Raw genomic sequence first — 26,102 nt, forward strand, 5'->3', positions numbered from 1 at the left:
TCTGAATATTCTCAAAATTTTATTATTTGAGGATTAGATATAATGGCTTTATAATAATTTACTTTTAAAAATTAAAAAGGACACTGTAGATATGTTTTAATAAATTAATCATAAGTATTGTATATTTTGATTATTTTTTTTGAAAATATAATATTTCATATTATTTATAGTTATTTTTACTACAAGAGTGAATTAATATTTCTGTTTGTATATTTTTAGTTTAAATACGTTCTTATATATTCGGAAATGTATAAGACTACATATGCCGCTAAACTTTATTTGTAATGGTATATTAATTTTGTCCCCGTGCATATTATTAAGACTATAGAGTATTAAATAAATATATCATTTGATTAGTTACTTATTATTAAGGCTATTATTAAATATTTATAAATATTTATAAATTTTATATCAGTTAATTCAGTTGTTGTGCTTCAATTTTGAATAGGGACTGCCCGAAGCAACGGGAGGGTTCCGTACTAGTATAGGTTAAAGATGGTGTTACCGCAGTCTTTAGTAATTTCTCCTATAATTTATATGAATAATCGTATTGACTCGGTAAAATATTTGCTTAAAAAGGTCAAAACCTATTATTGGCAAAAGGCATAAAAAGGCACGGATTATATTCATATTTTCTTCCTGTTATAATTAATTTTGATTTTATCACTATAACTAGGAATTAGACAACATCTAAATTTAACACATTATGATTAACAAACAATTAAAGAAATTATCCAAATGACCGTATATCATGCATGCTTCAAATGAACATAAACTACTAATATTAGAATCACAATCTGAAGTATAAATTGCGAGACCAATTCATAAAGTTTCTCATTCATTCAATTTCAGTAGACAAAAATGGCATCAAATATGAGTAATATGTTTATGTTGTGTGCAGCAATAATGCTTACATTAGTTCCATCAGGGTACGGGAACGCCGAAGGAGACGCATTGATGGCTCTAAAGGGTAGCCTCGTAGATCCTTTGAATGTTCTACAATCCTGGGATCCGGCGCAAGATTACTGCCTTTATTTTCATGTAACGTGCAATTCCGACAGTCAAGTTATTCGAATGTATGTATATTATAACCTACCATTTTATTTAGTTTTTTTCACCCATTAGAATTCTGACTCCACCATTGTCTACAAACATATATTTATAATATGTATTGCATATATTAGTAGAATCATTTTTTTGTATTTGATGCTTTGATGAACAGAGACTTGGGGCATGCAAGTCTAAGCGGCCATCTGGTACCGATCTTAAAGCGCTGCAAAGCTTGCAGTATCTGTATGTTATTATTGTTTCAACAATTTTATAATTTTCTTTTTCTTTTTTGTGTGTTGAGGTTAAACATGTTTGTGTCATAAACACATCAACATAGATGTTACGACTTAAAATTTATCGTATTGCAAATTGATACACGAATATGTTCAATCCATTTACGACACTGGGTAAAATGTGTTGCGTCGTATTATAATGTTCTATTAGTGTTATTCACATTCAACGAATTTAGTCAAATGAATTAAATGTGCTATGTTAATATGATCTATATTCGAGTTATATAAATAAATAAATAAAGGAGCCTTGTTTGTATGATTCCTAATCGATTCACTAAATTAAACGTGTTAATATATATATATAAATTGTTTAATTTTTGTATTGTGTTTCAACCCGTTCAATCACCTGTATGTTTCATATGGAAATTTGATAGGAGTAGAAATACTCAAATTTTCTATATCGGTTTTGGTCTTTCTAATATGCTTTTATTGTTATAATTGAGCTATTATATGTCTTATTGTGTGTTTTAGTATTTCAGGTTAAATACATGGAAATCAATGAGTTTTGGGTTTAATTTGAGCATTCCGAAGGTTTCCGAAGTAAAGAGATGCCGAAAGCACATTTGCAAACCTGAAAATATGACCCCGCTGCACTAATTGACGAATATGGACTAGCTAGAAGCTTCAAATGAATTGTGTTCTTCATGAACGTTGAAGTAGACATCCTAATCTTTCCAACGGTTCAAGAATCAGCTCATTTGGAGGTGTCTACAAAGAGTTATGAAGTTTTGAAGTCAGTCGTTGCGCAGCAGAAATAGTGTCTCTTTCAAGACAAACTTTTGTGCATGTCTCGATCGAGAAGCATGTTCAGATGAGCTTCTCGATAGAGACCAGTGTTACAAAAAGAAACAGAGAGCAAGCCAAAATTGGGTCTCGATCAAGAAGCACTTCTCAACAAGCTTCTCGATAGAGACATGAAGAAAACTCAGAAAAGACCAAAATTCGAGTTTAGAGCTTTGCTTTGAACATTTTCCTTATTTAGCCCAACAAAACGTGTACTAGAATGTCTTTTATGTTTCCTCTTTTGTTTTTGCCTATATAAGGCTCATTATCTCTCACCTTTAGGGTATCACTTATCATGTAAATACATACATCACTTATTCTCTACACATTTTTAGTCATTTTTAGGAGTAGATTAATTTTAGGGTTTTGAGCCACCATCTTCTTCATCATTTCCAACATTTTTAGTATCTCCCATTGATGAACATTTTAAGCTTTTATTATATGGATATTGCAATTTAATGAAGTTTTATCTTTTCTAACTAATGTCTCTACTCATTTATTGTCTTCAAGAGGTACTTAATTCTTTCTTTATGTTTATTAATTATTTTTGGTTGTTTGTTGATTTTAACTTTGCCATGAGTAGCTAAAACCTCCATGTTTGGGGGGTTGATATGATGGTTGAATAATTTCTAGATTTGGTTAGGGTTTGGCTTGTGTGTTCTAATTAATTGCTTAATGCCTATGCTAGATTGATCTCCTAGTATTTGTTGGTAGATTAATTTTCACCTTGAGAGAGGGTTTATTAATTGGAATTAATTAATTAGATGCTTAATTAGTAACACCATGAGAGTGGGTTAGTAATTAGGTGGCCTATGAGTTGTGTTTAATTGCGAATTGACTCTAATTGTGTTTAGTGCTACGAGAGTAGGTTGAGCTTAATTAGTTGTGGTTTTGTAACTCTTTGAGGCTCGAGAGAGCGGGAGTTGCGATTTAGAAAAAACTCGGTTCGCGTTTAGAAGCCATAGTCCGACCCCTTGATAGTAATTGGTTAATCGTAGTATCACCCCTGAAGCTCGTTATCCATAGTTTATCTTAATCATTCAATCACTTGTTTATTGCATTTTTCTAGTTAAATTGTTTAGTAATTGTGTTTGCTTTAGTTAATGTTTTAATTGTTCAAAGTCCAAATAAACTACCTTGGAATTGGATTTCAAAATCATATTTCACTCACTTTAAACCTCTCATCCTTGTAGGATTCGACCTCGGTCTTACGGAGTATTACTAGTTGCGACACCGTACACTTGCGGTTTTCGCTAACAAAATTCACATAGGTTTCTTCTAATTATTGTTTCTACTTGCACAGGGTATTCAATGACAACCGATTGACTGGACCCATACCCTCCGAACTTGCTACAATTTCAAGCCTCCGCGGTTTGTACGTATTTTTCTAATTCCATTAATTTAATATAACTTCTATTTTATCAAATCACTGAAAAAAAAACATTCCCGTTTAAATCGAAAGGTAAAAAGTTGGAACAAACAATAGTAAGATTGACAATTTTCAACATGACTCGTTTCAACAAAACGATGTGAAATTAACAGGTCTTACTTGAGTTTAGGCGAGGTAATTTGGATCATTAATAGGTCTATCATATTGAAATAAAAAATGAATTAAATCAATTAAGATTAACTCGCATAACGTGTAAAAATATGTTTAAATTAATTTAATTAATGGGTTAGTCATTATATATAACTTGAACATATATGTATGAAACATATAATAAATATCTAAATTTTATATGTTTCTTAAATAGAGTTGATCAATGTGTGTCTTTTAAATAAATATATTATGTTTATATTTGGAATTTTAATACCTCTAATTAAGAGGCTCTAAATAAAAGTCACTTGAATGAATATATTTTCTGTTGATTAAATTGTAAAAAATTACAGGGATCTAACGAACAACAATTTTTGTGGAACAATACCTCGAGGATTTGAACACCTTATTTTTAAACGGTGAGCTTATGATTTATGAATAAAAAAATATATTTCTAAAGTTTCTATTTGTTTAACGATTTTTTTTTTGAAATTCGGTAAATAGTGATCGATATATATTTAAATTCACTGAATTTTGAGGTCTGTTATATGTATAGCTTTGGGAATAATCCTCGACTTGGAAGACCATGCTAGGCTTGACCATGAAAATTGATGAGAAAGAGATATTGGAGAAGCAACCCTCTATTCGTTCTCTATAACAAGTTTACAATAATTTTATCCACTTTAATAATACTATATCTACTTTAGTTTATATAATTTTATTAATTTAATACAATTTTTTTATTTAGTTTTAATATCATATGTTGCCGAATTCTTTATGTTAATTTTCTTTGTAAGTCTATATAGGGACGTTGCACGTAAGGACTTGGTCTTATAAGTGCACTCGCGAGGTCAGGGGTCTAAACCCCGACTTTTACTCAGGCCGTGATTTGCCTGGTTAAAAATAAATTTGGTACTAATTAACTTTCGCTAATCTCCGCTAACAACTAACATAGAAATTCTACCTCTGCTAAATATATATCTTCTATACTATATATAAAAGTACGGATGGAGAGGAGGGGGACAGGCAAAATTTACTGAATAATCCTTTTCAGTTCATTACTAAATAAAGGTTTTATAATCATTAACTAATTAGTTATTTAATTAATTACTATTGTAATTAAAGTTCTAATTAGAATATGTAGCTAAATTATCTCCAATTTAGTTTTTAATATGTAAATAATAACTAAATTGTCTCCAAATTAGTAGGAATACCTATCTTTTAGTTTGATTGAATTATAAAATTAAAATACTGTATTTGGTCAATATAATATTATTTAAATTTCTATCTTATTATTTTTAAAGATACTATTAATAAAATTAAGTTAATTATTTAATTATGATTATTATAAAACCAAAAGAAGAATAAATCCAGTATGGAAAAAAATTTAATAACCGAATATATTATATTTACTTTTACAAAAATTCTTAATTAATTTAATATTAATTATAAATTAAAAATTGATATAATTATAATAAACTTACTAATATATGTATTGACGAGTTGCGTTACGAGCCACGTGCATAGCACGTAATGCGAAACTAGAATATATATATATATATATATATATATAGGGACGTTTCTTTGTGCATATGATATAACTAAGAAGACCCTTTTATATGCTAATCTATAATCTATAATCTATAACATGTATAAAAGTGTATTAGCGGGGGAACACTTCTCTTAATGGACAAAAATACCCTCTATTTTCCTAATTTTGATGCACTTTCCATACAAGAATACTTATGCTTAACGAATACAAAGATATAAACATATAAAATAAGTGTGCTTAATAAATACAGAGACCTAAACAAACAAAAATATATGTGCTTTAAGTTGATATTCCTAATCCTTCCAGGATAAATATTAAGATTTAGGTGAGTAGTCCTAATATTAAAAGGAATTACACTACTTATTAATTGGTATCTAATCCATGAATTTCACAAATACACCATTATAAATACAAGAATATAATAACTTTCAATAAACATTGAATAATCATGTTATAATATTCGGGCTAAAACTTTAATATTTTCTTTTTTTATTAGACTAATTTCAATTCCATTTTCATCTATTGAAATAATCAAATAATGAAATATCATATTAGTTGATATTAAAAAAAAAAACAAAATACAAGCTATCTATTCAATAAAACGGAAAAAAAGCTCAATTGGTTTGAAAGAGGCAAAATTTACACGATAACTAATGTCGCATTTAAAGCTGTAAATTCACATTATTCTAATGTCAGTGAGAGAATTGAAATCGCCAAATCTTTATATTTCGGTTTAATTATAATATAAAATATGTTAATAGATGAGAGATTGAATAACACTATAAAGTCTTCTTATACATTAGCTTATTTATATTAAATACAAGTATGATACAAAATCATAAAATTATATTGAAAACTCTCAAATAAACATCACATTTAATGTCAAATTAAAAAACCACGTGCAGCGCATGTGTTAGGAAAAACTAGTTTTTATAAAAATAGAATGTATGTTATGAATATGCTATTTTTTATTTGTTAAAGATAGAATATATATTATTACTGATAAATTAAATGTTGGAGTTTTTTTTTGGTATAGAGTTCATGAGGTTTCCTGAACGGATCTCAACTATAAAACGGCACCTTTAAACCTTCCACATTCAGATTAATCACCACTCGAGCCGTGTAGGTCCTTTACAGGAGGCAAACTCTGGCCCCAAGTTTTAAACGGCTGCATACATGAGTACTGTTCGAACCCGCGACCTCACTTAAGATAGAAAAGCGCCTTACCAACTCTCTACGCCTTAGGGTTAATGTTGGAGTTTCTAACAGAATAAATAGTTTTAAATCAAGCTATAATATCGAACTAAACAAATACACACTTTTATTTACAAATAAAAAATAGGATATTAATAATATAATTCGGAAAATGATGTTTTTCGATGCTTTGATTTTTTCTGTAATAATTCTTAGTTTTTTTGGCTTCGGCCGTTTGCTTTCCACGATTTTGTGGATGTGCTAATACAAATATAATTTACCAAAAATATATATATATATTGGTGAATTGACTGTTGTAGTTTCTGACTGACTACAAATAGTTTCGAAACGAGCTATAGTACTATCAAACTAAACAAATACACACTTTTAATTGTTTACTAATTGTTAAATGTAATATCTCTTATTATACCATATACCTGTCAGATTCATTTTATCTCATTCAGTTAATTTTATTAAATTTATGTTTTTGTTTTGTTTTTTTCCTGATTTAATTTTTGTATTTTGTTAAAAATATTATAATTTATTATTATCATTTTTATCAATCAATATTTTCATTTATTATATTCATTTTCTTTTTATATATATTTCTACGTTTTTTTATGAATAAAAGTTTTATTAAAAGTCACAAGGCGTGGAAAAACTCCACAAATCAAAACTTACCCCACTTAAAGCTACGACTCCGATTGAGGAGAAAAGAAGCTACATGAAAATAGAATCCGGATTTCTGAAAACGTCTAACCCGGAATAAACAAATGAAGGGTGATTACATTTTACAAGAAAGTCGCACTATGAAAACATTGAAAAACCACATCCGTCGTTGAAGAATCCTTCCACTCAAAAATTCTTCTTTATACTTCCATATTTTTTAAATAAAGATTATCCAAATTGTAATCCAAAGTTTTGAACAACCTCCATAAGGAACTATAGCGATCCATTGAAAAAAGAAATCTTGTAAAGAAGAAGGCATCATCCAATATAAACCCATTTTTGAAAAACTTCATACCGTATTTTTCTTGCAAAAATACAATGCAGAAAATATGATTTTGCATTTCTACGTCGCCACAAATACCACACCCTACATTACTATCCACGATGATTCTTCGAGAAGCAAGAAAAGAGAGTGTCAGAATACTATTGTGTAAAGCCGACTACATAAAAAATTTAATCCTTGGTGGAGCTTCAGATTTCCAGCTGTGACAAAAGGCTTCTACAGAAGATAAAGAAACTGCGTTGTTACTGTACCTGGACAATTTAGACATACCAAGAGTAGTAAACCCTCTACTGTGCATCTTCCACGATAATTCATCTTGCAGGTCTTCAAAATCTTAGACAACAGCATCACCGACCTGCTATTTCTGCTCCAACAAAAACTGTAGTTCCAGCAGCTGTTCGGATTCTGCCAGTCTCAGCCTCCTTCACCATCTCCAAGCGGAGGACAACATGTTACTGATTGAAGTTTGTTTCATGTTAGATATTTGAAATAACCGTGGGAAAAGAGCTGCTGCTATTCCATTGACCAATCATCTTGCAATAGAGAGATTGTTTTTCCATTGCCGATAATAAATCCAACATTAGATATAAAAATATACCAATTGTTTGCGTCAAGGCAACAAAAGCATCTGATTCCTTTCCATATAGGTGATTGACCCACAACAAGTTTCCTATTTGCCCAAACTTCAAGAATAGCTCTAGGGAGATAACATAGCAAAAAGCTGCAATATACTTGATTAGGTTAATAATATGAGCTTTTTAACATGATTATCATCACAATTTTACTTACATGTCATCTGGGAACGGATGGGCGACCCGAAGTACTCACTCCAAGTAGGAAAGTGATTCTGTATACCTGATCTTCTAGATATTATTCCATTTCTGAGTGATCAGGTCTACCGCGACGCGCTTTGAACTTGATCTCGGATCTTACCGAATCCTAAGAGATTCGGCCTTGCTGAGGATTCATGTGATCTCGTATTTTAGTCTACAGACACGGCGAGGTCTCTTAGACCAGGTGCTGTTATCATTGGGCTTTTGTTTTGGGCGAGCCCTTAGATTCACTCAGATGAGTGGATCTTGTATAACTCAGTTTTATTATACTTATAGTGGAATTCGGTTTCCATTATTAATGAATGATAATCATCACTTTTTTAAAGAGTAAACTTATAATTGTTTTTCTTTATTTGAACGCATTAATTAATGGTTATTTGAAAGAGAAATAGATTAATGAATGCATAATTTTATGCCAAAGAAAAAAAGATAGCATGAGAATAAATTTATTTTGAGTACTTGATTTTATATTTAGGATTAAAAATTAATTTATTTTGTTATTTTTTTTATCGTACGAACTGTATATCTTTTTATATTAAAACTATAATTTTTTTATCATACCAACTAAAAAGGGAGAATAGAAAAAAAATAGCGTTAGATATTAAAAATTATACAACCATTTTATTTTCATAGCATCCAAATGTAGAATCAGAAAAGGAAAAGACGGGACAACCATCCTATCTTATTTCTTAAGCAGCCCGCCCCGTAAATTTAATCAAAAACTTTTAAAATAATTAATAATATAAAATTTTTGATATAAAAATTAAGTTAATAGATTTTGAATTAGTTATTTTAGTGATTCCTAATCTAATTGAATAAATCAAAATAGATTTAATGAAAATTCTCAAAACAAAAAAACATAATGAATATTAATAAACTATAACAAATTTTATCAAATCAACTAATGAAATAGAGCTGACAACATGAGATATAATTGAAAAGTACATGTTGCAGTTTTTATTTTAAAACGTCAGGCGATATAATAGACACTTTTCTCTTGCACAATTGCTAAATGAATAAAGGATCACTTTCATCCCCGAACTTGCGTCAAAGTATCAAAAAAGTCCAAAGCTGGAAAAAGGGATCACTTATACCCTGAACTTGTGTAAAACGGGTCAAAAACCCCCCTCCCCACTCTCACCTAAGAGAGTGTACTACACTCTCCGGTTTTTCATAGTGGTTTTGTTGCCTAGGGTGGTTTTTGAAAGAAAAAAGTTTAAAATGTTCCTATTTTTTTTAAACATTACAAATTAAGACCTAATAATTAAAAAAGTACAATTTAATCCCTATTATTCTAAAATCTAAAACAACAAATTAACCCTCTAATTTTCAATATATAACAAATTAATCCCCAAATTTTAAAATCTGAATTAACTAATTAACCCCAATATTAAAATATTAACAAATTAACCCTAATTTTTTAATATACATAAAAAAATTAATTTTTTTTAATTTTTTTTTAAAATACAGACCCGCGGGTCTGTTCTTCCAGATGTTCAAGAACAGATCCTCACCTGAGGATCTGTTCTTCAACAGATCCTCGCCTGAGGATCTGTTGACAGATCCTCGCCTGAGGATCTATTACAGATCCTCAGGTGAGGATCTGTTAAGAAAAGTTCAGGCGAGGAGGCTCCTCCTCCTCCTCGCCGGAACGAAAAAAAATAAAAAAAATTGATAAAAAGGATAAAAAGGCCCCTGAATTAATTAGGGATTAATTGTAATTTATTAGGTTTTAATTGCAATTAATTAGGATTTAATTGAGATTAATTAGGATAAAAAATATTAATTAAAAGCCCACTCTCCAATTAAGGTGCCACATCAGCACAAGGGGCTTTTTGAGCCGGTTTACACAAGTTCAGGGTATAAGTGATCCGGTTTTCCAGCTTTGGACTTTTTTGATACTTTGACGCAAGTTCAGAGGTGAAAGTGATCCTTTGTTCATTGCTAAATGATACTTTATATGCACCGTATTAAACCTTACTTTTAAAAAAACTAATTTAATCAAGATGATCGTTTTTATTTGGTTGTATTTAATTTTTTAAGTTAATTTCATTTATTCCTACTTACAAATTAATGATTATCATAACTTTTCAGAAGGTAAATTGTAATAAAACCATTCCATTTGTAGATTTTTAATTTGCAGATTCACATTAGATGCATTAAGTTTTTTAAAACATTCACCCTATATTTGTCACACCCATACTCTAATATTAGATTATGCATTCATTAAACATTCATTATCATGCATTAAAATGCTAGAGTTTATTTAGCATGTCAATTGAAATGGGAGTTTGTCGGTAACTAAGTTGATTTCATGAGTTTGAAACGAATTGAAACTTTAAGGTTTCAACTGAACTCTTGGAATTGATAAAGTACTAAAAGTAACATTATTCATTTTCTGATTTCAAACATTATAAATATCCTAAAAAATTTTATATAAGGATAAGTGTTTACAGTAAGTTAAAAAGCACCTCTTTATTCTTACATATGATGAAACCTAAAACCTAAGAGAGAAAATTCGAAATCCTTTTATCCCTAACTTCATTTCAGAAGATAAACCTCAATTATCAATGCTCTAAGTCATTATAAGGTGTGGGAAAGTAGAATTGGTAAGTTCTTTCATCTATTTATGCTTTGAGCTATTTTATACATAGTTGTGGTCTTGTTCTGTTTTGTGACAGAAATTTTAGCTTCTGTAATTTGCACATAAGTCGAGTTATATAACTCCAAATCAAGTATTTCTTGATTCCATAGAAACGTTAGAGTGTTTACTACAAATTTTTTTCAGGTTGATCTGAATCTATCATTTTGATACCTAAAATGACCTCGACATTTTATTACTTCAACTGTAAAAGCAGTTTGACCTCACCTTACTAAAACTAGTATAATTCATTACTAAGATGTCGAAATGATGAAATTCTTTTTAATTTGGATTCTAGGCTCAAAGGGCTAAAAGTTCACCTAAGGGGTTGTTAAAATTATGTCTATACTATTCACAGGACATGTTTGAATAGAGGCTTAATGTTCTTTCTACTAAAGCAGATTTGTTTTCAAGTCATAAATCATATAAAAATAAATTTGTAGGGTCTGAATTTAGGTCGAATCAGTATTAGATATCTGTATAAGTATGTATATGTGATTGTGATGGTGTTTTGTGGTTTACATTACTTATTTAGGTGCTTTTGGCAACGACGGTGCAAGTAGATAGTAAGGCAGCTTTTGACGATATTTTGGACTAGTTTTGGTTGATGTGTGGTGAGTAGATATACTAGCCCTTGCTACTGAAATAAATTTGCTATTTTGATATTCAAAGTGTTAAGGTTTATTGTGTTTTAAATGTTTATATATGTTGTTTTGATATTGCACGAAAGGTGTTCGATAAAATGTTTCTTTGAACGTTTTAAACGATACATTATGCAATGTTGTTTATAAATGAAAGATGTGTTGATTTAAATCAATATAAGGATTTGATTATGGTTGAGATATTATCCTTTTGATATATTGACTTATTGGTTATGAAAATGTTATGCCTTTCTGTCACGACCCAATTTCATGAATCGTGACCGGCGCTAGGGTATGAGTATGGTTGTACCAAAACCCGTAGCAAGCCTCGCGGAAATCAAATAAACATTTAAACCTGCAGAAAACTGCTCGGGGGCAACCGAGACTCCAACCTAGGTCTAGCAATTTATAATACAGTTCAAATATAAATAACTTAAATATCTTAAATGTTCAACAGCATGGCTTATATATAACAATATCGTAATCCGGAGTAATCACGCCAAATATAAATAATCGAATATATCGAGAATCCCAAAGTGTAATATCAGATGTAATAAATAAACTAGTTCTACTGCGGTCTAAGAGTTCGAAAACAGTAACTAGTTAAATAACATAAAAACCTCCGAAGAATCAAAAGAATCGGAGTGGACCAGCTTTCAAATCATAAACCTGGAAAATTTGGGAAAACAACGGGGTCAGATATACTGAGATGAGTTCGCAATACTATTTACATTTACTAAGTTTAAAACCCTTAAATCAAAACAGTTTATACTAATATAGTATGATTATGGAAAACAGTATTGAAATGATCCCAGCGTAAGTATGACATAGCATACCGATAAACCCAGAGTGGACGGGAACAAATCCTCGTCATATATTTATACCAGCGTAAGCAAAACTTTAGTCTGCCGTTTCCCAGAGTACTTACCGGTGCACACAGTCTCGATACAAGCCTATCGAGTAGCTCGTTTCAATCCAGATCCATAATCGCTTAAAACAGTTCAAAAGCATTTATAATATTAAAATAAATTGCGGTACTTAATAAAGCGGTAAATAGCACTACAAACTCACTGCTTGCTTATCCACGTGAATCTTGGCAAACAGCTAACCCTGCGTAGGCTCCGAAGCACGAGCAGTCGACGGGTCTAAAACAATGTATATGTTAAAATTTGAACAACCCCTAACTCTAAGATTACTAGACACCATATAGGACTAGCATCTTAACACAACCAAAGATCAACATTCGAAACACAGTAATCCCAAAGCCAAAGTACATACATATCCAACCAATACAATAACTAGTTAAGTTTAGGTGAGTTCTCGTTTTCAAAAAAACAATCCAGAGTAATATAATTCAACAACACCTTTTCGAAATCCAACATATCCCAGAGTAGTGTGTTAGCCATATATCAACTATATGCTTAACACAACATGTCGGGCGACACAAGTCTAACCCGACCCAACCAGAGTAAAATCCAAAGTTAAATCCTTTAAAATGAAACCAATGTATTTGAAAACAAGGAACTCACTATAAGCTTAACCAAAATTCAAACCAATACCACAAATAGCAACAATAACCAATAGACTGTCAACACTTGACAATTCCACCTGGAGTTCATATTTCTCAATTAAAACACATAAATGTAAATAAACATGACTCCAAAACACATTGAAATAATAAACTCAAATCTGAACTGTACACTTAAATAGCCTTTAAAACCATTGTAAAATAATTCTACCTTAAACATATCAACAATTTGTTATCCAAATAACCCAAGGTAAACAAACATCCTTTATATACTCAAACGATTTCCAGTCATATGTAAATATTCTTAAAACAACGTTTTATTCCAATTAAAACCACCTTTAACATATAATCTAGCCTTAGTCAATTATATCCAATCACCCAAAGTAGGAATTTCCCATTAACAATCTTTTAACCTTCAAAATAACATTTTCAGCTTTTAGTTTAAAGTTCAAAATAGAATTCAATTCACAACTTAACCCAAGTGATACATTATTTCATTTAAACGATTCCTCCAATCACCCAATGTATTGTTAAACATCTAACAACTATGATTCATTTACTTTGAAATTTCCAGATTTTTAATAAAGGCTTAAAACAGAATTATAAATCAAGAACGACAACAACTCCATATAACCCTTCAATCAAACAAGTATTCCAATCATCCAATGTATAGCCAACATCAATAAGTCACAACCAATACACATAGATTATTTCCAGAATTTCAAATCAAAGCAAAACAGAAAATATAAAGCCAAAACACCCAAGTATAGATTCATACAACAATTTAGCAATCTCTACACCATATAAGAAGGGATTAGAACCACATACCTCTTGATTAGACTAAGAACAATAAAACCCAGAAATCAATCAACCCAAATCAGCCTACAACCACACACATATAGGGATATAGGATTTAGAATTGCTAGAATTGAAGAACTAGAGATAAAACCACAAAGGAAAGATTACAAACACTTACCAAGGATTAAAATTGAGAGGAATGTTGATAGGAATGAGTTAGAATATGACTCCAGCCGTTTTAGGGTTTTAAAAGTCGAAGGAAAAGAGTTTAGGTCGAATAAGAGGTCTTTAAATAGAAAAACAGCGAACTGGACAGTGCAAGTTCGCGCCCGCTAAGTATAGTTCGCGCCCGCTAACTTCAACAGCATTAGTTAGCGACCGCTAACTATAGTTCGCGCCCGCGAATTCAATAAAAACACGATCCGACCGACCAGATTTTAGTAAATCCTCTCAGAAACAACATATCCGAACGGCGGCCCGATCCGACGGTGCAATTGGGAGATATGGACATTTTACTAAAGCATGTCATATCAGGAAAACACATAAACACTTATTCGATAAGGCTCAGAACCTAATCAAAACAACACACCGAAGGTTATGAAAACCAAATCATGGTTTCAAGGAACCAACCACCAAGGACCAACCCGAAACACATCGAAAAAATCATCGGAACAAGCCGGAAAAACACGGGGTATTACATTCTCCCCAACTTATATAAAATTCGTCCTCGAATTTAAAACATAAAAACAACCCACATAAAACATAACATAATATTATATAAAAGCCGAACAAAAAAAAACGCACATCACCAACGTGAAAATGCATAAACAAGATACCCCAAGTAACCAATGAAGGTAAAATATAATAATTCAACAAAACGAGTTATGTCTCCCAAGTAGATTTCTCAAATGAGTGATCAACCCAACTGGACCATAGCAATACCTTTACTCATCAACTTATGCACTTGCATAAACACAACTTAACAAGTTGTACCTCAAAAGATAACTCAAAACACCACTTACATAAATCAACAAACTCAAATCGACACAACGCACATGTGCGCAAAATTATAAATTTGGCAGTTCGGTGCTCCAAACTATTACTTGATTAAACAAAATATAAACCTCCAAGATTATTTAACTATAAACATTAAACATGCTCACAAGGGAGGTTACCAAAACTCGCTTGAGTTTTAACAGCTATCATAACAACCTTAACAATGTGCAAGGACAAGCTCGAAACTCAAATTGTAATTCTTACAATACTAAAATCTAACACTTCAAAATGGAAATCTTGAAATCCTCATTAATAACATCAAGCAACTCTCGCCACCTACTTAACATGCCTACACCTATTATCCCATATCAAAGCATATAATTAAACTCGTTATATCAAACAAGCGATCTAGTCCAAAACTAATTAGATAAGGTTCTCGCCAAAATATACCAGCAAACTTTAAAACATCATGCGAATCAAGCTGTACACACGACAAGGACTAAACTCGACAAAACCATTAACCTTAACGAATCCATAAACACGTACTACATAATGACATTCCAAGAAGTATATCACTTTAACTAATGATAACAAAATCTTCAAACTACATACAAACCAACTCATTTAGAAAAATTCTTCCACTCATACCATAAGCAAGCATACATCCCGAAGTTACCTAAGGTAATTAAATACCAACATACATACCAATTTTGTACAAACCAAATTTTATTCTGCACACAAAAGGTTTAACAACCAAATGAAACGATATCCCACTTTCAATAGCAAAAATTTACAATCAACAGTATTGATCAACCAACCTTTACTGTCGAAACCTACTCATCAGAATTCACAAATCAACTAACTCATAAATCCGAACCAAACTGAAATTCTCAAAATTGTTTCACCAAATATAAATAAAAATTTGCTAACAAGAGATCACCTAAATCACATTCACCAGTAATCGGGTCATTGGTTATGCTCAAAACCAAACTTATAGGGAAATAATTCAAATTACAAAACATTACAACTTCCCTCTTCTCTTTAAAAAACATTAATATCTTATAACTCCTTTTATATTTAAAACCAAAATACTTTTACTGTTGGGAAAACTCCAGTTTTGAGAACACATTAAAATTTTAAAACATTCGTATTTGAATTTACAGTTACACGTTACTTTCAAATAAGTTTTCAAATCTATAAAACTGTTCAACTAACAAATTTTTTATTCTCTTTAATTAAAACTTGATAAAATTTTATCCTTTGTCAAAATGGGAAAATAAATTTATATTGAAAATATCCTCGCTCGCACAATATTCTATTTAAGTATATCAAAATGTTTAAACAAAATGGAACATGTAAAAACAAAACTTCTTTTAAAATGACAATATATACACACACGTGGAGCATAACCAAATCCCCTAATCCAACAACTCTCAAATCACAACTCGGAAGTTAGCACGTAAGCCTTCTAATCTGACCTCAAAATCCTATCATACATATTACAACAATAACTAGAGTGCAACCTTATATCCAATACTACTTCCTACGAAATACAAAATTATGATACTACAAACCAATCAATCATAACGTAATCATCAATTCAGCACCATCATCACAGAGTATTTGTCTAGCTATATTTCGGTAACAGTTTCAAAATCATTTAAAATACATTTATCCCAAAGTGACTCGCGAGTTTGTTTCAAAATATTTTCCTCAAAACACTTTATTGATAAAATCCATTTTACGTAATTGTGCGCCAGGGTGATGACATCTCTCATCCCCAAAGAGTGGTATCCAACTCTAATCATTTCTATGCACGTGATGCATGTACTATTATGCATGTATCAATTATTAATTTTCTTTTTATTTAGTGAACATACTCAGTGCTCAATGCAATTTCTTATTCGTGACATACAAAAATGCATGTTCATAGTATGTCTGGGCACAATTACGTGATAAAAACATTTCAAATACTTTAGCAAATAAACATTTGAAATCAATTTCTCAATAAACATTTGCTAGACATTACACTCTGTGAGATGTGCACTCGATAGCCTCGAAATATTTCCCAAATTACATACTTGCAACCACCAAATCATATGATACTAACTTAACATATCAAAATGACTACACCACTAAATTTCCTTATGCGAAAATAATTTCCAAATTAACCTCAACCAAACTGAAATTATACTTCAATAAAAACGACACATACCATAATTATCTACGAAACTTACTTTCAGTTTCGGCATCGCGCCGTCCAACATAATATAAGCACCAGTGTGATAATACACCGATATATCTCCTCGTGTCAGAATTTCCAATATCCTTATCTAGGATAATCAGGAACCACCAACCGTTCCAAAGAAATACTTTCCTCATCTTCCATATCAAAACCCAAAGATCTCGACCCATAAACAAAATAATAAAATAAAACATAAGGGCTGAACAAAAGTTCGACTTAAATATCAATACCAATCATCAATGATAAGCCAAAGCAACGCCTATTAGCGACGACCTCATGTGCTATCCGCACAACGAGACAAACAAGATAAAACAACTAACATAGCAAAACTTAACCAATATACGAGACATACTAACACGAACAACACCAACAAGTTATCATTTTCACCTAACCATAAATCACCGAAGCATGCCTCATCCCGCATTTAATCCAAATATCTTTCCATATAAGAAATCATAACCATTGAAGGCAACTAACATGTCAGCAAAAGCATTGAGCATGAGACATCCAATTTGATTACTATATAACGACCGACATGGCATACAGAACCCATATAATCTAGTCATATCTCAAATCTCAAAACAAAACATGCCACAACATACTCAGAATCGTTGTAATAAAATCAACATTTGGTATGACATCGATCAAAAGGAAAGCATTTTAAACTCTTTTCAAACCTAAATTAATTCGCAATAGTTTTCGAGTTCTAGTCGAACTCCACAGTTTAAAAATCACTTTTTTAAAAAAAATTATTTACATGAAACAATTGATTAAAATTTCCAAAGTATTTCAATTTAATAAATCACCGAGTTAGCCGAGTCATTACAACTACCAAGCTCAACTCCCACTTTGGGGTGACCCAAGTCAAACCCACAACAACCAATTATAAAACGTATTCAAAGCATTTATAAATTCGGAAAGAAGCATGTAAATAAAATCTCAATTTTCTTTCAAAAATAGGAGCTCACTTAACCCAAGTATTAAACATCAATTCAAAAACTAAAGTGTGAAAAAGGTAAATCACACAACCATTATGTATACACCTAATTCAGCCAACCACAAAAATACCAAACATATGACCAACGACGCTTCAACGTGGACATACCACATCATGGTAAAAAAAATAACAACAACAATATTAAATCCTCAAAATGGTGAATCATCTCATAAATATTATTATTTAGAAAATAATCTTTGGTCAATACCAAGCAAACCTAAGATTCTGAAATACGTGAAATTTATTTTACTTCGAAAATAACCAAAAATCACATTTTTTTTTGAAAGTATTAAAACTAGACTTACCTTCCAATTCTCGTGTCAAAACACCAATCAAATCAAAATTATTTTCTCAATAAAACCAATGCGTGACCAAACAACGCGTAGCCACAAATCATGCTTAAACATTTAACACAAAAAACCTTTGAAAGCAACACAAGGCCAACGCCTAACGTATTCTCTTATGTGTCAACCTATATGGCAACCAATAAATACGGCTAAAGCCAAAGTGTACTCACCAACAAGGAGAGAGCAATCAAATATGCTTGTAATCATTCAAGCATGAAAACAAACAAATAATCACCCAAGGTAAACATCATATAAGGCACAATAGCCAATAAAACATCACCCATAATAAACACCATATAAGGCACAACAGCCAACCAAAACGTCACCCGAAGTAAACACCATATAAGGTACAACAGCCAACAAAATATTACCCAAAGTATATCTCATATATGGCACAACGGCCAACAAATCACCCAATGATTAAATAATGAACATTCCAAAGTAAAGCATCCGTAACACATAAGACCGACAAACAACACTCCTAAAGGTGAAGGTGGAAAGTTTGAAAACAAATGATGACGTTTCAAAAGACAGGACTTGAATCCTAATTCCGCAGTAGATCCTATGACACAACAACTTAACATTCCATAAAACAGTAAACACGTAACATGCAAAATGGCCTTGGTTTGAAACCAAAGCTCTGATACCAACTTTGTCACGACCCAATTTCATGAATCGTGACCGGCGCTAGGGTATGAGTATGGTTGTACCAAAACCCGTAGCAAGCCTCGCGGAAATCAAATAAACATTTAAACCTGCAGAAAACTGCTCGGGGGCAACCGAGACTCCAACCTAGGTCTAGCAATTTATAATACAGTTCAAATATAAATAACTTAAATATCTTAAATGTTCAACATCATGGCTTATATATAACAATATCGTAATCCGGAGTAATCACGCCAAATATAAATAATCGAATATATCGAGAATCCCAAAGTGTAATATCAGATGTAATAAATAAACTAGTTCTACTGCGGTCTAAGAGTTCGAAAACAGTAACTAGTTAAATAACATAAAAACCTCCGAAGAATCAAAAGAATCGGAGTGGACCAGCTTTCAAATCATAAACCTGGAAAATTTGGGAAAACAACGGGGTCAGATATACTGAGATGAGTTCGCAATACTATTTACATTTACTAAGTTTAAAACCCTTAAATCAAAACAGTTTATACTAATATAGTATGATTATGGAAAACAGTATTGAAATGATCCCAGCGTAAGTATGACATAGCATACCGATAAACCCAGAGTGGACGGGAACAAATCCTCGTCATATATTTATACCAGCGTAAGCAAGACTTTAGTCTGCCGTTTCCCAGAGTACTTATCGGTGCACACAGTCTCGATACAAGCCTATCGAGTAGCTCGTTTCAATCCAGATCCATAATCACTTAAAACAGTTCAAAAGCATTTATAATATTAAAATAAATTGCGGTACTTAATAAAGCGGTAAATAGCACTACAAACTCACTGCTTGCTTATCCACGTGAATCTTGGCAAACAGCTAACCCTGCGTAGGCTCCGAAGCACGAGCAGTCGACGGGTCTAAAACAATGTATATGCTAAAATTTGAACAACCCCTAACTCTAAGATTACTAGACACCATATAGGACTAGCATCTTAACACAACCAAAGATCAACATTCGAAACACAGTAATCCCAAAGCCAAAGTACATACATATCCAACCAATACAATAACTAGTTAAGTTTAGGTGAGTTCTCGTTTTCAAAAAAACAATCCAGAGTAATATAATTCAACAACACCTTTTCGAAATCCAACATATCCCAGAGTAGTGTGTTAGCCATATATCAACTATATGCTTAACACAACATGTCGGGCGACACAAGTCTAACCCGACCCAACCAGAGTAAAATCCAAAGTTAAATCCTTTAAAATGAAACCAATGTATTTGAAAACAAGGAACTCACTATAAGCTTAACCAAAATTCAAACCAATACCACAAATAGCAACAATAACCAATAGACTGTCAACACTTGACAATTCCACCTGGAGTTCATATTTCTCAATTAAAACACATAAATGTAAATAAACATGACTCCAAAACACATTGAAATAATAAACTCAAATCTAAACTGTACACTTAAATAGCCTTTAAAACCATTGTAAAATAATTCTACCTTAAACATATCAACAATTTGTTATCCAAATAACCCAAGGTAAACAAACATCCTTTATATACTCAAACGATTTCCAGTCATATGTAAATATTCTTAAAACAACGTTTTATTCCAATTAAAACCACCTTTAACATATAATCTACCCTTAGTCAATTATATCCAATCACCCAAAGTAGGAATTTCCCATTAACAATCTTTTAACCTTCAAAATAACATTTTCAGCTTTTAGTTTAAAGTTCAAAACAGAATTCAATTCACAACTTAACCCAAGTGATACATTATTTCATTTAAACGATTCCTCCAATCACCCAATGTATTGTTAAACATCTAACAACTATGATTCATTTACTTTGAAATTTCCAGATTTTTAATAAAGGCTTAAAACAGAATTATAAATCAAGAACGACAACAACTCCATATAACCCTTCAATCAAACAAGTATTCCAATCATCCAATGTATAGCCAACATCAATAAGTCACAACCAATACACATAGATTATTTCCAGAATTTCAAATCAAAGCAAAACAGAAAATATAAAGCCAAAACACCCAAGTATAGATTCATACAACAATTTAGCAATCTCTACACCATATAAGAAGGGATTAGAACCACATACCTCTTGATTAGACTAAGAACAATAAAACCCAGAAATCAATCAACCCAAATCAGCCTACAACCACACACATATAGGGATATAGGATTTAGAATTGCTAGAATTGAAGAACTAGAGATAAAACCACAAAGGAAAGATTACAAACACTTACCAAGGATTAAAATTGAGAGGAATGTTGATAGGAATGAGTTAGAATATGACTCCAGCCGTTTTAGGGTTTTAAAAGTCGAAGGAAAAGAGTTTAGGTCGAATAAGAGGTCTTTAAATAGAAAAACAGCGAACTGAACAGTGCAAGTTCGCGCCCGCTAAGTATAGTTCGCGCCCGCTAACTTCAACAGCATTAGTTAGCGACCGCTAACTATAGTTCGCGCCCGCGAATTCAATAAAAACACGATCCGACCGACCAGATTTTAGTAAATCCTCTCAGGAACAACATATCCGAACGGCGGCCCGATCCGACGGTGCAATTGGAAGATATGGACATTTTACTAAAGCATGTCATATCAGGAAAACACATAAACACTTATTCGATAAGGCTCAGAACCTAATCAAAACAACACACCGAAGGTTATGAAAACCAAATCATGGTTTCAAGGAACCAACCACCAAGGACCAACCCGAAACACATCGAAAAAATCATCGGAACAAGCCGGAAAAACACGGGGTATTACACTTTCGTGGAATTCAATAGTCATTTGATTTGGTAAATGACGTATGAAAATGTTTTATTTGGTTAAGTTTTGAATGATAATTTGAAATGGTTTTATTATTGAATTGTATTGAGTTTTGATGAAATAACTTGAGATTTCTTTTATGTGATATGCCTACTCTGCAACGATATATTTGGGAGGTGCTGAGTTGTGATATGCATCTGGTTATGTGCTGAGATAGTTATATGCACATGTGAGATATTGTGAGTGTCTATGCGTATTTGACACAAGGCACTTGATTGATGGTCAGGGAGAAGGGCTGAGCCGTGCTAATGATGGAGAAGGGTTAGCCATCAAGTGTTCCTAGATATGTTGGTTAGACTGTAGATCAGTGTTGTGATCCTGATTACAGGTCTATGGTTTACATTATTATTACAGGATAATATATCAATGTTATAATTGATGATTGATACGAACTACATTTCATATATAAAGTGAAATTATTTTGATATCGTTTATATTTGTAAATGCTTTCGTGATGAACTTTACAAGTATTTTGTGTTGCATTGAACTGTTTTCTAGTATACGTTATTATATGATATACTTACTTTAAGTATTTAAATGTTTTATGCTTGTTATGTCTATTCACTAAGTTTTTGCTCATTTTAATTGTTTTAAAACCTTTTCAGTTAGCAAGGCAATTTACAGTACAGTTGACTAAAGAGGGAGTTGGGCTTAGAGTTTTGGCTTGAGACATAGAGGTTGGCCACATCTCCGAATTTTGAGATGCCTTGATGTTTTGGTTTATACTAAACTTATTTGTACATATAGATATATTTTGAATCATATGTATAAAAGTTTGTAACAATACTTAGTTTTTATATAATAGTTTAAATATAACGTTGAATAAAGGTTTTTCATATATTTGTACTTAATTATTTATAGAACACATTTTAAATTGTTGATTTAGAGATAAAGATATTCTAAATAACCATCAATCTCGTGCTAAGTAAGGCGAGGTATGACAATATTCATAGAGAAAAAAATTGCATGATATAATAATTATAATTCTAGAATCTAATAAAAAATAGGAATTATTAAACATTGAGTTGATTTATCTTTTTATATTGATGGCAATCAGTTTTCTTCCTAGTGAAGGGATAGTCTTTTTCTCTAACAACACATTCTTTCAAAACTTACTTAAATGTTTTTTCCATTATTTTGACTGAGTCGTCTTTCACATTGTGATCTAATACACAATTCCACAACTTCTAAATTGAAAAATACTCTTTAATCTCTTTTAAAATATCTTTATTAAAAATTGCTTTACGAATGCAGCGAATCACTATAACCTAACAAATATTTGAGATAAAAATTTGATACCAATTATAAAAATGATAGTTAAACATCAACTAGAAAGCAAATAACTTCGGTTCTAATATCAAATTGGCCTTAATTTATATAGTACTATACTTTAAAAAAATTGAACCTAAAAACACCTTACATTTTTTTTGAATTGAAAATGTATAGACGGGGATAGAACAAACTAAAGCAAATGATGGTTGAGTTAAAAACAGATCGATCTAATACAAAATTAATCAATAAAATTATTATAATTTTAACCGAATTGATCAAACTAACTAAATTTAAATTAATTAGAATTTGAAATACAACTGAGTTAGTTGGTTTATTCAAATAATCAAAATATTAAAAAACTCTTAATTTTAATCATATTTTAAAAAAAATCTTTAATGTCTTGTTAAATGTTATTTATTAATCATAGAAGTTGTATATCTCTTAAAATACTGGGCGGAAAAATTATTTAAAATATAAATATCAATTATATTTACTTAATAATTACTATTTATTTACTATTGGTAATACTTATGCTAAAACATTCTATGATACTAAAGCAATGCGAGGTTACATACTAGTTTATTTTAAAAGTCAACATTATTTATTACTATTAAATTGTAAATACAAATTTAATTAATTATCTAATATACAGTTACCTGTGAGTTGGCGCATTATCTTTGAAACAATGTTATCTTCCTTAGTCCAGTCTTTGTGCAGAGGCAGAGTAGGAACAAGTTCTTAATAAACATTTCCCTAAAACCTAGGTATAAATAATATTCCAAACTAATACTAAGACAATCGTCAAACACTAAAAAGAACAAAACGCAATAAAAAAATAAAACATGTGAATTCAAACATAAATTGCATGTACACATTAAATAAATCATCCAAATATGTTATTACCTAATTCTTGACTCATCATCTCAGTAATAATGTCCTTTTGGTGGTCTAGTCTTGGCTCAAGGGGGTTCTTGGATTAAGATCCTAGCAAATAGAATTTCTAATAAAATACTAAATATGTTTAACTGTTCTAGGCGAGGCGGGCCGCCCACCTTTGAATGGTGTTGGTTCGTAGGATCGTGAACGGATTTCTCCTCTAACCCCCCGCCGTCGTGATTAAATGGGAAAATTTAAGAGGTATACTAATCAAACAGTTTGTACTAATCAAACAATTTCAAATATATGTCAATTTTTTGAAATTCTATTTACGATGATTATATTTTTCATTTTAGATATATGCTGGGCTATTGCAATTAGTTGTATTTTACAAGCACTTTTTAATATAAACTTTCCGCTAAAATTTAAAGAAGGATTTTCTAATTCATGAGCTTTGAGACTGTGTGTTACTTAAAAAAATATTAGAGAAAATTTTGAGAAGACTATGAAAAAAGTGTTCAAGAAGGGCCGACTAAAATAAGAGATTATCTTTTTATGAAAAAAAGAGGTGAATGCAAACAAATAAAAAGGATAATTAATTACTACTTTTAATTAAATTTTTTAATGTGATTCTAATTATTTCGTTATTCTATTTTTTTTAGAGAAAGAGGATGCAAATCAATTCATGTGTAGAAATCGGCACTCCAAACGAGTCACAAACGTTTCACCTGTTTAATGAACACCCAATTATAGGCATCATAAACATTGATCAGACGTTTATACATTTGAAAAGAAAGTTAAAGTTCCTTTTCGTATAATTTCTTCTTATTATTGATTAAGTTAACAAGGTTTTTTAATATCTTTAACAACATAACATATATATATATATATATATATATATATAAAATTAAATTCCCACCAACAATATGTACTACACCCGAACTAATAACCACCTGTAACTGCTATAATAATTAGTAATAAGTCAAAACATTAATTTTTTTATTAAATTTAAATTATATGTGAACAAATTTTAAGCATATAATGCTTGTTGTGAGATATGGTACTAATGAGATTGGTGCCAATTTTTGGCGTATCAAAAACTCGTATAATACATATTGGGGACATAACGGGTATAGAATGGTTGTTCGGCAGTCTAGTCTGCCAACTGGAAAACTGTCATTATTTAAGTCGGTTTCTTATCCCGAGGTAAAATAAATTTATTTAATTTATTCTATATAAAATAGTCTCTAATGAGTAAGGGTGGAGCCATGAGTGGCGAGCTCGTGCAGCCGCCCTCTGTCTGACAAAGTGTCAAAGATTGTATATAGCGGTGAAACTAGTTTAAGACACAGCTAGAATTTTGCCCTGGTCAACGACACATATTTTATTAGAAAATAAATTTTGATTGTAGTTCCTCCATATTGTCATTATTTTATAATTGGCTTTTTTATTGTTAGCGTTAACGACAACGTTAATCTTCTCAATGCCGGTGAGTATGAATAAATGTAAATGAAAGTTTCATAATAGACTTATTTTTTAATAGTTTATAACCAAAAATAGTGAAGATGGATTATCATAAAATAAGAGTTAATCTTTTAGGGTGCAATGTTTTTTTTGAAAGAAAAGACAAGTTAACTTTTTAAATATTATTAAAAATTACTTAATCCTAAAATAAAATTTAAATTTAAATTTAAATTATTAGAACATACTCATATAAGTCTGTTGATTTATAGGAGTAATAAATATATGGGTTAATCCCAATAAAATGTCAATAGTTTGCGAGTTTTGTCAGTTTATAACTAAAACTTTCAAAATTGTCAGATTTAGCCCATTTTGGAATATTTAGAATTTTTTTTAGCCATTCGCGAAAAAAATCAAAAAAATTGTCATTCGTGAACAGGCTAAATTAGCCGATTTTGATTGATTTCGCTAAAAAATGTTTTAAATATCACATATCAATCAAAATTTTATACATTTTAATGTGATAGTTATACATTCTCTAAATTAAATTGACCTCCTC

The 26,102-nt window shown here is 31.0% G+C and overlaps 1 protein-coding gene and 2 long non-coding RNA genes across 5 annotated transcripts; 1 reads left to right on the forward strand and 2 right to left on the reverse strand.

Annotated features, from left to right (window-relative positions):
- Positions 1–816: 816 nt before the first annotated feature.
- Positions 817–2,605, forward strand: LOC126661293 (leucine-rich repeat protein 2-like). 3 transcript variants are annotated; one of them, XM_056104046.1, is made up of 3 exons: positions 819–1,076; positions 1,223–1,293; positions 1,815–2,605. In XM_056104046.1, the coding sequence occupies exons 1-3, from the start codon at positions 862–864 to the stop codon at positions 1,856–1,858; spliced, it is 330 nt and encodes a 109-aa protein (XP_055960021.1). In that variant the 5' UTR covers positions 819–861; the 3' UTR covers positions 1,859–2,605. The 3 variants fall into 3 exon arrangements, with proteins under 3 accessions (XP_055960020.1, XP_055960021.1, XP_050211071.1); XM_050355114.2 differs by having other exon boundaries at positions 821–1,076; positions 1,823–2,605; XM_056104045.1 differs by having other exon boundaries at positions 817–1,076; positions 1,223–2,605.
- Positions 2,606–12,027: 9,422 nt separating this feature from the next.
- On the reverse strand, positions 12,028–15,980 carry LOC126659969 (uncharacterized). The gene is made up of 4 exons (XR_007635153.2): positions 14,041–15,980; positions 13,893–13,946; positions 12,608–12,681; positions 12,028–12,205 (listed from the first exon to the last, which is right to left on the reverse strand). It is a non-coding gene; the product is annotated as an uncharacterized LOC126659969 (long non-coding RNA).
- A 3,358-nt stretch (positions 15,981–19,338) lies between these two features.
- LOC130014612 (uncharacterized) lies at positions 19,339–21,617 on the reverse strand. The gene is made up of 4 exons (XR_007635152.2): positions 21,352–21,617; positions 21,204–21,257; positions 19,919–19,992; positions 19,339–19,516 (listed from the first exon to the last, which is right to left on the reverse strand). It is a non-coding gene; the product is annotated as an uncharacterized LOC130014612 (long non-coding RNA).
- Between the last annotated feature and the right edge of the window lie 4,485 nt (positions 21,618–26,102).

This window comes from Mercurialis annua, linkage group LG8 (assembly GCF_937616625.2).
Source record: "Mercurialis annua linkage group LG8, ddMerAnnu1.2, whole genome shotgun sequence".
NCBI lineage: Eukaryota > Viridiplantae > Streptophyta > Magnoliopsida > Malpighiales > Euphorbiaceae > Mercurialis > Mercurialis annua.

Coding starts and splice junctions, on each gene's coding strand:
- LOC126661293 (XM_056104045.1), top strand. CDS start 862: ATGGCATCAAATATGAGTAATATGTTTATGTTGTGTGCAGCAATAATG. Junction 1,077..1,222: donor GACAGTCAAGTTATTCGAAT/GTATGTATATTA, acceptor TTTGATGAACAG/AGACTTGGGGCATGCAAGTC.